Below are 13,098 nucleotides of genomic sequence, written 5' to 3'. Positions count from 1 at the left end.
CTTAATAAACAGTGGTGAGGCGATGTCAAAGGCTTAGTACTTGTAGGGCTAAATAGGAAGACGGAAGATATTTTAGTTAAAAATTAATTTCAATTTGAAAATAGGCTATAAACCTTCGGTGATAAAATAGACAACAATACCTTCTGTAATTATTTACACATTTTTATTTTAATATTCGTATTTTACTTCGGGTCATAAATGTCTGTTTAACAACAAAAGCACGAAGGGTTTTAATATCAACCATAGCGGGATATTTCTTCTAGTTAAAGACCACTATATTGTTAAATTAATACAACATAGGCATTTCAAACATTCTTTGGAATTTCATATGTGTACCATCAGAAGTAAGATAAGGGACTAGAAGTATCGAGGTAACGAAATTCTTCACTCGGCGAAAGTGAATATTCTTGATAACACAACAACGGTTGTCCCTCTGGTAGCGATTTCTGAATTTTCCCTTCAAAACGTGAGACGCTCGCGGGCGGCGGTAGACGGCCGAACTAGATTCAAGCACCCGCGTCCGTGTTCCGCGGCTTTAGGTTGAGGGGAAGGGGGTAGGAAATGTTTTTGGGACTCGACCAATTTTTTTCTCTCTAGTGTAGGGGCGCGATGGAAGAGGCATAAAATCCTCAAATTTGTTCACTAGTGCCAGGATCTATTACCCCATGCTAGAGCACTTTACTTCTAGTCCCTTATCTTACTTCTGGTTCTATACATTTTTGCCCAACCTTTCATCACCTGTACTTACTCCTTTCATATATATTAAATATAAATTACGAACGTAACGTTGTTCTAGACGCTAAGCGGGGGGATACATTTAATTTAAATAGTAATGTATTTGCAAAAGGATTACCTTGAAACTCTAGTAAAATCTTAGGATGAAATTTTTATAAAATAGGTATTGTACAAGGATTTGCTCTCTCCATTCTCGGTTTCCATTAGCGAAGCGTTTTTCGCCTCTACCTTATGGCTTTTTATTCCCCGATTAGGCCTAAGATGAGAAAGACTTGGGATTTAGGAAAGAGTTGAGAGGGTACAGGGTGTCTACCAACTTTGGGTCAAACCAAAAGTATAACCAGAAGTATATAATACTTCTTCTCTTCGTTAGAAGTGTACCACCATAAAGCGGGGTGATACTGGGTAATTGTAACATGATTCTTCCCAACAACATCCCTTAACATTTATTATAGCAATTGGGGTTACTAAACCGAATCATGCATGCACATACGCCATTTTAAATAGTTCCCTCATCATTACTATATCTATTAGCGCTGCTTAACTATTTGTCAAGGCGCATGCATGCATGCGCTTGTGGATAATTTTTGTTCCGCCACGTCAAGACAATCAAGGTTTGTGCCTGGTTGATTGCTGAATGGGGATTTAGTAAAATACCACCAAACAGTTATAGAATTCACCCTAGCACGGTGCGATGTAATTACACCCATCTTAATTAAGTTTGATGTGCGGGAGTGCAAATCAACAAAAAGGGTAATTCCCTCGCCTCTGGGGTAGAATCATTCATGTTACATAACTAAAGCATATTAAGAGGATACAGAGTGTCACCCTTCTTCTATTATCCCCTTCTGCTACTATTAAACGGGTAGAAGAAGTGTGCTTACCCTGGTAAAGTTGCTTCTTTTAGAGCACTTTTAGTAGCCAATGAATGTTTGGTAGTAAATAAATGTGTGGCTGTAGACCCCCATGTTTTTTTACATGCACATTCCACTCATTTTGACCCCAAAAGAATATGCACCCTTTAATCTATGTATGTTAGACTTATTAGAAACACACTGTATAGGCAGGTGCTTCAAGCAAATCCATTTTTGCCTTTGCCTTTACCTGGATATCCCGAGGAGCTAGCTAGCTGATTGCCTTTGTGGTTCTGGTCTTGTCGGACCAGAATTCCTTGCGCCCCTACTCATCAAAACGAAAGGGTTTTCTTTAGACCTAGTAATATAAAAGTCTTGAAAGATTTGGACTATTTATTTTCTTTTTTAAAAATTGAGGAATTTCAAATTATTCTATAGTAGTACAAGTAATTTCTGATAAGTCTGCAAGGTATAAATTAAGGCGGATGTTAATTGTTCTTTGGAAAATCGATCAATTTTGAGTCTAAAATGTTCTATACTTCTATCATGACATTTTGTTTGACACAAGGGACACTGTTTTCGAGTTAAGATTCTATCCAGAGTATTTTACGGATGACCCCTTAAATTGAATTAAGAAACTGATTAAGACAATGATTGGGGGCTAATTTAATTAAGGGGTCGTCCCTAAAACACTCATCTATATCTATATAAATCAAAGTCCTGACTGACTGACAGACTGACTGATAATCAACGCCCAGTCCAAACTGCTTGCCCTAGAAGGCTGAAAATTTGCAAGAACGTTACTCATAAGTAGTAGGCGCGTACTAAGAAAGATGTTTCCAATCCGCCGCCATCTTAAAAAATGGCGCCCAGAAATGTAAAAAAATCTTCTCTACGCAACAAAGTCCGATTTCACAAATATTTAGACACTGGTTTCCTTTAACCTATAGACGGGCTGAATGGTCCTCCGGGCTCGATTTGTTGCCATCTTTTCAAATGGCGGCCAAAAACTTAAAACCCCTTCTTTATGGAATAATGTCCGCGTGAAAAGTAATAAAAAATGTCCCGACGGGCTGACGGGCAACGCCGAGTGCCTTCGCTCCTAGGGTGCTACAAAAATATTAGTCATCAGTAAAATCTACCCTTTCTTTAAAACTTTTTGATGGAAGTTCTTATTACACGCGATCGACGCCGCGGGTAACAGCTAGTTAAGTCATAATTCTCCAAAACAGGGAGCGGGTATTAGAACGCGCCACGCGCGCGATCTAGAAGGCTCACCCTTTTATAGTTTTTACCTCTCCGAGTGACGTATGTCATTACCTCTCCGAGTGACGTATGTCACGGAGAGGTTCTAATTTCGACGTGTCTGTGTGTCTGTCTGTCTGTCTGTGTGTGTGTCTGTCTGTCCGTTGTTACACCCACGTGACCGCGTTCGCAGTTTGCAAATCGGAGCAAACGTGTATTCAATTTCCAGACTGCATTTACAGTCCCGGAAATTGTATTCCACTTACAGGCTATTACTCCATTGCCTGTCTAACAACTCTGTTCATTTGTCCACCCCACATGGACACCAATCTGAACTTACTAACTTCTAAACACCACCATCTTCTAGTCTTTCGCCCATTCCACATCGACACCAGTTTGTACTTACTGGCTTCTAAACACCACCACCTTCTCGTCTTTGTCCATTCCACATGGACACCAGTCTGTACACCTGGCTTCTAACACCACCATCTTCTGGTCTTTGTTTTTGTCCATCCCACATGGACACCAGTTTGTACACCTAGCTTCTAACACCACCATCTTCTGGTCTTTGTTTTTGTCCATCCCACATGGACACCAGTCTGTACACCTGGCTTCTAACACCACTATCTTCTGGTCTTTGTTTTTGTCCACCCCACATGGACACCAGTCTGTACACCTGGCTTCTAACACCACCATCTTCTGGTCTTTGTTTTTGTCCATCCCACATGGACACCAGTCTGTACACCTGGCTTCTAACACCACCATCTTCTGGTCTTTGTTTTTGTCCATCCCACATGGACACCAGTCTGTACACCTGGCTTCTAATACCACCATCTTCTGGTCTTTGTTTTTGTCCATCCCACATGGACACCAGTCTGTACACCTGGCTTCTAACACCACCATCTTCTGGTCTTTGTTTTTGTCCATCCCACATGGACACCAGTCTGAACACCTGGCTTCTAACACCACCATCATCCTTAAGGTTAAGACATACGCGGCGATCGGCTAGGGTTACGAGAAACGTCTAGCCTTCCAATGGAGGGGTCTTCCTCCAAGGTTCACGCAATTGCGATGTTCTTATCTACAGCTGCGATTCGAATCCTTTATATACTACCTATTTGAGTAAGTCGAAACAACAGTCATATCCTTCAATTTAAACGTCAATATTAGTCAAGTCTCTCAAGGTTGTTTAATTATTCTTTTTTAAAACGATGTAACGCTCAATAAGGCGAACAACTAACGAAGAAAATATTACATATTAATTATATTTATTTTAATATTTAAGATAATCTCTTTTCTCAATTCAAAATTAATACGGAAAGAGTTAAAAAGCAGTCTATTTTTTGTCTGTGTGTGTCCGTCCGTTATCACACTAGTATAGTGCGCCGAGTTAGCGGTTCGCTTTGTTTTGATGTGTTAAGAAATCCTACAGAACCTTAATATTCACTTTTTCCATAATATAAAGTGAATATGTGGAAATCTTTTTCGTAATTACGATGCATTTAGTACATTTGTAGCTTTAAAGCTCTGTTTCATTTTGATATTCCAAGGATGTTTTTTAATATTATTATTTGAAATGGCTGTTTATATATTACTTAAGCTATACTACATCTGTATATAGAATAATCCTTGGTTTAGGTATTTCAAGACGAAAGCTATGGCCTCGATTCTGTCGGGTAAATCAAGATTGATCCGCAATAGGCTTAGTGAACCAAAGAGTAAATAATTGAGACCTGAGGTGGAGTAAACTCTGGGTTTTGATTATCGTGTCTGTAATGAAGGGACATTAACGGTTCAGAGTGAACCGAAAGTTAAATACACGTTTAAATAATCAAATTTAGATTTTATAATAGAAGAAAGCATCATGGTAGCAATTAGATCAGTGAAAGGGCTAATCGTTATCGGATCATAGATTTGAAGTTTTCATTCTTGTTTCAAAGTTAATATAGAACGAGTATTGATACTGTTAGTTATTTAAAACAGAATTGTATATTTGATTTGCGATAAATGATAAAATGAAGTTTCAAGTGTGTGACTCTCTGAAATACGGTAGGGGGTAGAGACGAGTGCTTTTTATTGATATCGTTAGTTACTAAATTCAATGTAGTGAAGTTAATTTTGGGATAAATGACAAGCGCAGGCTCTCTTTCAAATGACCGTAAACGGTTGGTCTTTCATAATACGGGAAATCAACGACAAAATGTATAATGCAATACAATGCAAAAAGGTCAAAGGTTATATTCTTCCGTCCATACTCCGTGATTGTTTTAACTTGTGTTTTTTACCTCTCCGAGTGACGTATGTCACGGAGAGGTTCTAATTTCGACGTGTCTGTGTGTGTGTGTGTGTGTGTGTGTGTGTGTGTGGGTGTGTGTGTGTGTGTCTGTCTGTTGTTACACCCACGTGACCGCGTTCGCAGTTTGCAAATCGGAGCAAACGTGTTCTCAATTTCCGGAAATTTCGAAAATTGTATTACACTTACAGGCTATTACTCCATTGCCTGTCAAACATCACCAGCCTCTGGTCTTTGTCCATCCCACATGGACACCAGTCTGTACACACTGGCTTCTAATCACAATCATCTGCTGCTCTTTGTCCATCCCACATGGACACCAGTCTGTACACACTGGCTTCTAATCCCCACCCTCTTGTGGTCTTTGTCCATCCCACATGGACACCAGTCTGTCCACACTGGCTTCTAATCACCACCGTCATCTGCTCTTTGTCCATCCCACATGGACACCAGTCTGTACACCTGGCTTCTAACACCACCATCTTCGGGTCTTTGTTTTTGTCCATCCCACATGGACACCAGTCTGTACACATTGGTTTCTACACACCACCATCTTCTGGTCATTGTTTTTGTCCATCCCACATGGACACCAGTCTGCACACCTGGCTTCTACTCCATCATCATCGTTAAGGTTAAGACATACGCGGCGATCGGCCAGGGTTACGAGAAACGTCCGGCCTCCCTAAGGTGGGGCTTCCACCAAAGGTTCACGCAATTGCGCTGTTCTTATCCATGGCTGCGATTCGAAACCCTTATATACTACCTATTTTAGTAAGGCGAAGCAACCGGCGTATGCTTCATTTCAAACGCCAATATTAGTCAAGTCTCTCAAGAATGTTTAATTGTTCTTTTTTAAAACGATGTAACGTTCAATAAGGCGAATAACTAACGAAGAAAATATTAAATATTAATTATATTTATTTTAATATTTAAGATAATCTTGTTTCTCAATTCAAAATTAATACGGAAAGAGTTAAAAGCAGTCTATGTTTTTGTCTGTATGTGTCCGTCCGTTGTTACAGTAGTGCGCTGCGTTAGAAGTTCGTTTTGTTTTGATGTGTAAAGAAATCCAACACAACCATAATATTCCCTTTATCCTTAATATAAACTGAATATGTGGAAATATTTTTCGTAATTATGATGCATTTAGTACTTTTGTAGCTTTAAAGCTCTATTTCATTTTGATATTCCAAAGATTTTTTTTAATATTATTATTTAAAATGGATGTTTATATATTACTTAAGCTATACTACATCTGTTTATAGCATAATCCTTTCTAAAATCATAGTGAATACAAGCATAACGCTGCTATGTTGGTCAAATGACCTCTTATTTGTCAATAGGCCTAGTGAACCAAAAAGTAAAAGTTTGGGTTTGGTTTTCGTTTCTGTATGCAGAGACATTAACGGTTCAGAGTGAGCCGAAAGTTAAATACACTTTTAAATAATTAGGCTTAGATTTATAATCATGGTGGAAATCTGGGTCGCGTTCAGCAGAGCCTCGCGTTGCTGAACGCGGCCCAGGGATTTTGTTTTTGAATTTTGACGTCACGGTGCTTAGCGCTGAGCTAGCGCGGTCTTCAAAGAAATTAGTCTGCTTTTTTGATAACGTGACGTAAAACGCGTAGTTCTCAGCTTGGCGAAAAAACCATGGAGGAATTAATACAAATAGCTCTATGGGACTATAGCTATTTAATTGGCGTGAAACCAGTTGATCACGCGAGAATTTTAAGAGATATGTTAGTTTCTAATTTTAATTATAAAAGTTGTTATCTATCTCTATAAATATGTTATCCTACAATTTTTGTTAAGCCTTGGTACCTTGCACGCTTTATTGCGCTAGCGTCATTTATAAAACGCCGATGACCCGTTTTTCCCCCATCGGATGATTTTAATGTGTACAAGTATATCATTATTGGATGTAAAATGTCGTCTGATTTACAGTAAATTTGCTATGCTTTGTATACTGCTTTAATATTTCATAAATTTTAACTTAAGAAACATTTCCATATCTGGGTAAATAAGTTTGTAAGTAGTCGTCTTGACTCGGAGAGGTAATATTTTGGTTTTCCCAACTTGTATTTATTCTTTTTTTTTAATTGTACCCCATTTGTTTGAATTATAATCGTTGTTCAGTCTATTTCCATCTCTCAATGTATCCGATGTTCGTAAAAAAGTCACTCTGCTGGCTTCACGAACAGCACTCAGTAGTCATTCAATAAATAAATAAATAATTTTTTGGCCTATTTTTCTTTGTTCCCTGGCGGCCGATTCCTGCACCCCCTAGAATGACGTTAACGGGCGTATATATATAGCCAGCTTGTTTATTTTAGTTTTGGGTCTTCTACGCAAACGTCGGGAGGTTGTTGTTGGTTGGATGGCTTGAGCGCCATTTTTTTCGCGGTCTTCAGTTCATTACTCTTGCACTTGTTGTATCTTAGCTCATATTTGACTAATAGTTAAAATCTATCGTTTAACGCTGCAGGAACGGCTACTGATGGAGCCGGATTCGGATGATAGCTGCGATATGATAGAGCTCCCGAGTGGCTATCAAATCTGTCGGGAGCTCTATGAAAGGCTTTACCCTTATCAGACAGAGGCGATTGATTGGATGTGGTCGCTAAATAAGGCCAACAAAGGTGGAGTTTTGGCCGACGACATGGGGTAAGATGAGATCTCGAAAACTGTGTCGCGACGCGATCAGGGCCGGATTAAGGGGGGGGGGCAGGGGGGCACTGGCGCCCGGCGCAAGGCTTGTTGGGGGCGCATTGAGTTTAACTATTCCCCCTTAGGGACATTTGCTGTTCCGTTTTTTCCGACTTAAAGGCCGGGAAACGGCGAGAAGGGTTCTTGTCAAACTGAAAACCGTGCATCGAACTAACAATGGGTGACCGTGCTTCAAACTTTTAGGGGTTCTTGTCAAACTGAAAGCCGTGCAAAGCGGTTCTTGTCAAACTGAAGATAAACAATGGACAGTCTCTTAAATGGGGGATGCAAAAAGTCGGGGAAACAAAATTTAAGAGGCTGTCCATTGTTTATCTTCAGTTTGACAAGAACCGCTTTGCACGGCTTTCAGTTTGACAAGAACCCCTAAAAAGTTTGAAGCACGGTCGCCCATTTTTAGTTCGATGCACCGTTTTCAGTTTGACAAGAACCCTTCTCGCTGTTTCCCGGCCTTTAAGGGGGCGCACACTATCTCGGCCCCCGGGTGCAAAATTGCTTAATCCGGCCCTGGAACCGATTGAGATTATTCGCCGCGTCAGGGTTAACCCGGATAAGTCGGCGATTTTAAAGTTTCTTCCAAAATTGTCGGCCATTTTCAATAAAAAAACCAAATTTCGTCCGAAGACTAGCTGATCTGTACTTGTCTCTCACGTGCATTGTAGCGAGACTCGCTTTAAGTCTATTATTGGCCTACAATTAATTTTTTCTAAAAGTTATCTGATTATTTGAATGTATTTCTTTATTTTCAGAATGGGGAAAAGCCTCCAAGTGATAGCTTTTCTATCTGGTCTTTTTGAAATGAACACCATCAAAACCGTACTTATGGTGATGCCATTTTCGCTTATCACGAACTGGGAAGAAGAATTTGATAAATGGTATTGTTGTTAGGTAAATTTTTTTTCTGGTTTTGGCGCCATCTAGGGAGAGACTTCTCGACTTGTATTTGTGGTGGCGTTGAGCTTGCGTAATTTTAACCCTGTTGTCAGTGAGGAAATCGAGGTTTCAGACGACGGTCGGGAATTGCGTTTAATTTCGTTTCAACGGTAGATGGCGCGAAAAGCCTTGTTTAAAGGGAGGGTGAAGAGGAAAATCTATTTTTTTTTTTAAATCGAGATTCTTCTAGGCCTACGTATTATAAGAGCAATCTGTCTAGTGAAACATAAGGGAAATACCAGCTCCGAATGATTTTAAAATTCCGGTTTATGAAATCTCTAGGCGATAATTTTCATTCGACGCGGAGTGAGTGTGGTCTTACTGGTCAGAGGCGCTCATTTAAAATTTATTTATTTAAATTTCAAACTAATCATTCGGTGTTATTTCACGGATGTTTCACTATGAAGATTGTTACCAAGGGGCGAAATTCCGTTTTAAAAGTGTGAAATTTGGCTCAAACGTGTTGCGCACCGAAGTAATTAACGTTTGTTATTAGAAATTACGTTTAACTTGACGTTTTCGGGACAAAAACTACACATTGAATGCCAGTGTAAGTTTTAATTAAGAAACACCAATTTTTCTAGGCTTACAATTTTTGTTCGAAAGAAAGGAGAACCTAGATTGAGCCAAGGTTTTAAATGATCGTGTAAAGTTTCCAAGTTTTAAAACCATAGAGATACAAGAGGAACAGTTGAGAGTCATTTTTGTGACGGTTTTAAGGCATTCGCCCCTTCGCATGTGTGATGGGGTGAAAGACTGGTGGCGCCCCCCTAGCGACGAGCGAAGGAGTTATTAATAAGGATGAGCTTAGAGTAGTGGCACTCTATGTTAACTCCCTATAGGGCATAATAAGTCAAACCCTCGGAGATGCCATTACTCCATTTTATACGAGCTAAGAGCGGAAAAACGTATTTTATAAATTTTACACCTGTAAAATCTTTTAAAAAACACTTGGAACTTGTATTTCTACTTACTTTCGAGGAAATACCACCGTTTTCTGAAGGTAAGAGTCTTTTTTTATACATTTATTAGTAATAAAAACATTTAAGGCGAGCTAAGCCTTGGTCTTGTAAAACACGGCAGATTAGTGATTAGCGCGAGGATTAGCGTCGTTTTCAAAATCACTCATCTGCCGTGTTTTACAAGACCAAGGCTTAGCTCACCTTAAATGTTTTTATTACTAATAAATGTATAAAAAAAGACTCTTACCTTCAGAAAACGGTGGTATTTCCTCGAAAGTAAGTAGAAATACAAGTTCCAAGTGTTTTTTAAAAGATTTTACAGGTGTAAAATTTATAAAATACGTTTTTCCGCTCTTAGCTCGTATAAAATGGAGTAATGGCATCTCCGAGGGTTTGACTTATTATGCCCTATAGGGAGTTAACATAGAGTGCCACTACTCCTTATTAATAACTCCTTCGCTCGTCGATAGGGGGCGCCACCAGTCATTCACCCTATCACACATGCGAAGGAGGAGAAGCGAAAAATCCATCACAAAAACGTTCAAGGACCGCTTTCCCCAATAGTTTGTCTAGGCTTTAATAGTGTTATAATGTCTATGTTTAAAACGAATAGTTCTTTTCCTAAAAATTCCCTAAGCAACTAAGTAGGTGCAGGGATAGATAGACTTTTTTAAGACGGAATAAACAACGTTTGGCCTTTACTTCAGTCCGACTCATAGACGAGTATGTAGTCCCTTCCCTCAACACGTAACCAAAAAATTAAATTATCTTATTGGCTCACAAAAACTACGTATTGGTGACGTTGCTGACGGGGAGGGCCAAAAATACGTAATTCCTGTTTACCTCTGTCGCCATGACTACGACCCCTCTTGCGTAGTACCATAGCCCACTCGATCACGCGCGTCACGACGCAAGCTGCTCGCGCTATAGCTATAGAGCGCGGATCGAGTGGGCTATGGTTGTACAGATAAGCGTCTTCACAGGGGTTCAAAATGGAGCCGTCTAAATGCGAGGGTCCAGTAATTATTCGGGAATTGTTTTTAATAGCAATTAAGAAGGTAGTTAGTGAATTTGGTGCCGGTGTTTTGGATTTGGAGTACATCTGTAAAGGTGAAAAGTGTTCGCTAATTCTTTCATAAGCCAATCATTTCTACTATCCTCATGATTTTGTAAACGAATTTGATGAAGTTAACCAAGGCTTAGTGAATGGTCAGGAGTTTTGTGAGCTTAGTGTTTGGTTAAAACCTGTTCGTGCTGTAATATCTATGAAGACTTTTACTCAATTCTAACTCACTTTTAATTTTCTTGGGTCTTCCCCGTTTTTTTTTTCAGTTGCAAGCCCTATGTCTTGTGTAGCTTCTATTTTTAAACAATGTTATTTCAAAAATTACAATCCGAGCCCATTCCAACTTGGCAGACGAAGGGGCAGACGACGTTTATTTGACCCGGATATACATACAACGCCATAACAAAAATAAGACCCGCCTCTTCTTTCATACCCCTCCGTCACGGGCAAGGGGGTCGTGGACTAGGACGCGCACCCGAATAACCCTGTTACCCATTCCGTCTTAAAAAAGTCTATCTATCCCTGGTAGGTGGTAGGATTATGCGCATTAAAAATTTATATGACTTTTTAGGAAATTAATTGTTCGTTTAAAAACTTTGAAACTTTGTAATTTAAAAGCCTTCAATATGCCTCTCACTAAAATTTCAAGAGATTTGAACCATTAGTTTCAAAATTGGAGTTAGAAAAACTGTGTTCCTCCCTTAGCCGGCCTTTTAAAGATGAGCTGAAAGTTTAGAAAATTTAAATGCAACAAATGTGACAGATCATTCGCAACTTCCGGTTGGCACAAAATACACCAAACGGGATGTAAAGCAACCACTAAGGTATAAACCAAGTTAGAAGGACCACTCAACCGGGTCACTAATTTGCAATCATGACAAATTTTTAACCCTTTCTTTAACAGTTAATTCAGTTATGGAGGATATTGAATCTGTCCCGTCTTCCAGCGATGACGAGATTACTTTGCAAGATCAGCTAGGCTTCGGACGAAATTTGGTTTTTTATTGAAAATGCCCGACTCTTTTGGAAGAACCTTTAAAATTGCCGACTTATCCGGGTTAACCCTGACGCGGCGTCACGACACAGTTTTCGAGATCTCATCTTACCCCATGTCGTCTGCCAAAATTCCACCTTTGTTGGCCTTATTTAGCGACCACATCCAATCAATCGCCTCTGTCTGATAAGGGTAAAGCCTTTCATAGAGCATTCGACAGATTTGATAGCCACTTGGTAGCTCTATCATATCGCAGCTGTCATCGGAATCTGGCTCCATCAGTAGCCGTTCCTGCAGCGTTAAACGATAGATTTTAACTATTAGTCAAATATGAGCTAAGATACAACAAGTGCAAGAGTAATGAACTGAAGACCGCGAAAAAAACGGCGCTCAAGCCATCCAAACAACAACAACCTCCCGAAGTTTGCGCAGTAGACATTTTTAACAACAATATACATTTTAACACTTGTTTTTAAAAGAAAAATTTATTCTATTTTATTCTAGAATTTTAAAAAATAAAGATTTTATTCCAATATTTTTCTGAAATTATCATTTTTTTTTTTTATAATCCTCAAGTTCTTTGTCTCTTGTCTTGACTCAAAATGTGTATTTCGCTTCTATAGCCCGTGAAGCCAAAGCGTGATCGAGTGGGTTGTGCGTCAACGAAATACTCCCTTAATTTTTTTTCGGGATTAGTAAAAAATACATTAGGGATAGGGTCACTGGTCCTAAGGACCAGTTTAATATTGTAGACGCGGTCACTGGTCCCGAGGACTAGTTAGTTTCAAATGCACGTGAAATTGCCTACAGACTACTACACGTATTTGAAACTAAAGCCTAGAGGTCTGGTGCACTCGAGCTAAAAATATTCGCGGATATTTTAAATCCTGAAGATCCTGAAGTTTAATGTCTCTTGTCAGCACGCGCAAAGCTAGGTTACATAGAGACCTAGCTTTGCGCGTGCTGACAACCGATGTTGTAACAGAGTATAAACAGAATAAGTTTTCGTTCGAGATAGGGAGTTGCCTATCCTATAGCGTGAAAACAAATTTCCTCACGCACATTCTTTATCCATGGGTTGAACTTGAACATCACCCAAACACCTTGGTTCTTTAATGCTACTGAGAGACTTACAGCAGCTCGAGATAACTAGTTCGAGAAGGAGAACGAGGGGAAGCGAGTCAATTGAAGTCCTAAGTACACTCGCTGGTGGGTAATTAATTTTGCAGCTAGGACCTAATTCCATCTAGGCACTCCTATTTAGTCTGCATTACTAAGCCCCCTTTGACAGCA

At 39.6% G+C, this 13,098-nt stretch overlaps 1 protein-coding gene and 1 long non-coding RNA gene across 2 annotated transcripts; both read left to right on the top strand.

Annotated features, from left to right (window-relative positions):
* Nucleotides 1-3,669: 3,669 nt before the first annotated feature.
* LOC149615873 (DNA excision repair protein ERCC-6-like) lies at nt 3,670-12,340 on the top strand. Its single transcript, XM_089856289.1, has 4 exons — nt 3,670-7,790; nt 8,600-8,725; nt 11,517-11,635; nt 11,716-12,340. Exons 1-3 carry the CDS (start codon nt 7,624-7,626, stop codon nt 11,545-11,547), a joined length of 324 nt encoding a protein of 107 aa, XP_089712415.1. The 5' UTR covers nt 3,670-7,623; the 3' UTR covers nt 11,548-11,635; nt 11,716-12,340.
* LOC149615874 (uncharacterized) lies at nt 10,399-11,336 on the top strand. Its single transcript, XR_016375772.1, has 2 exons — nt 10,399-10,855; nt 11,078-11,336. It is a non-coding gene; the product is annotated as an uncharacterized LOC149615874 (long non-coding RNA).
* Nucleotides 12,341-13,098: the final 758 nt, after the last annotated feature.

Source organism: Phalangium opilio, unplaced genomic scaffold (assembly GCF_054372755.1).
Source record: "Phalangium opilio isolate 3A_F unplaced genomic scaffold, DU_Popi_V2 ptg000217l_1, whole genome shotgun sequence".
Classification (NCBI taxonomy): domain Eukaryota; kingdom Metazoa; phylum Arthropoda; class Arachnida; order Opiliones; family Phalangiidae; genus Phalangium; species Phalangium opilio.
The sequence above is the reverse complement of the archived record's forward strand: the minus strand, read 5'-3'. Positions and strand labels throughout refer to the sequence as shown.

Coding starts and splice junctions, on each gene's coding strand:
- LOC149615873 (XM_089856289.1), top strand. CDS start 7,624: ATGGAGCCGGATTCGGATGATAGCTGCGATATGATAGAGCTCCCGAGT. Junction 7,791..8,599: donor GTTTTGGCCGACGACATGGG/GTAAGATGAGAT, acceptor CTTTATTTTCAG/AATGGGGAAAAGCCTCCAAG. Junction 8,726..11,516: donor GAAGAAGAATTTGATAAATG/GTATTGTTGTTA, acceptor TTCCTCCCTTAG/CCGGCCTTTTAAAGATGAGC.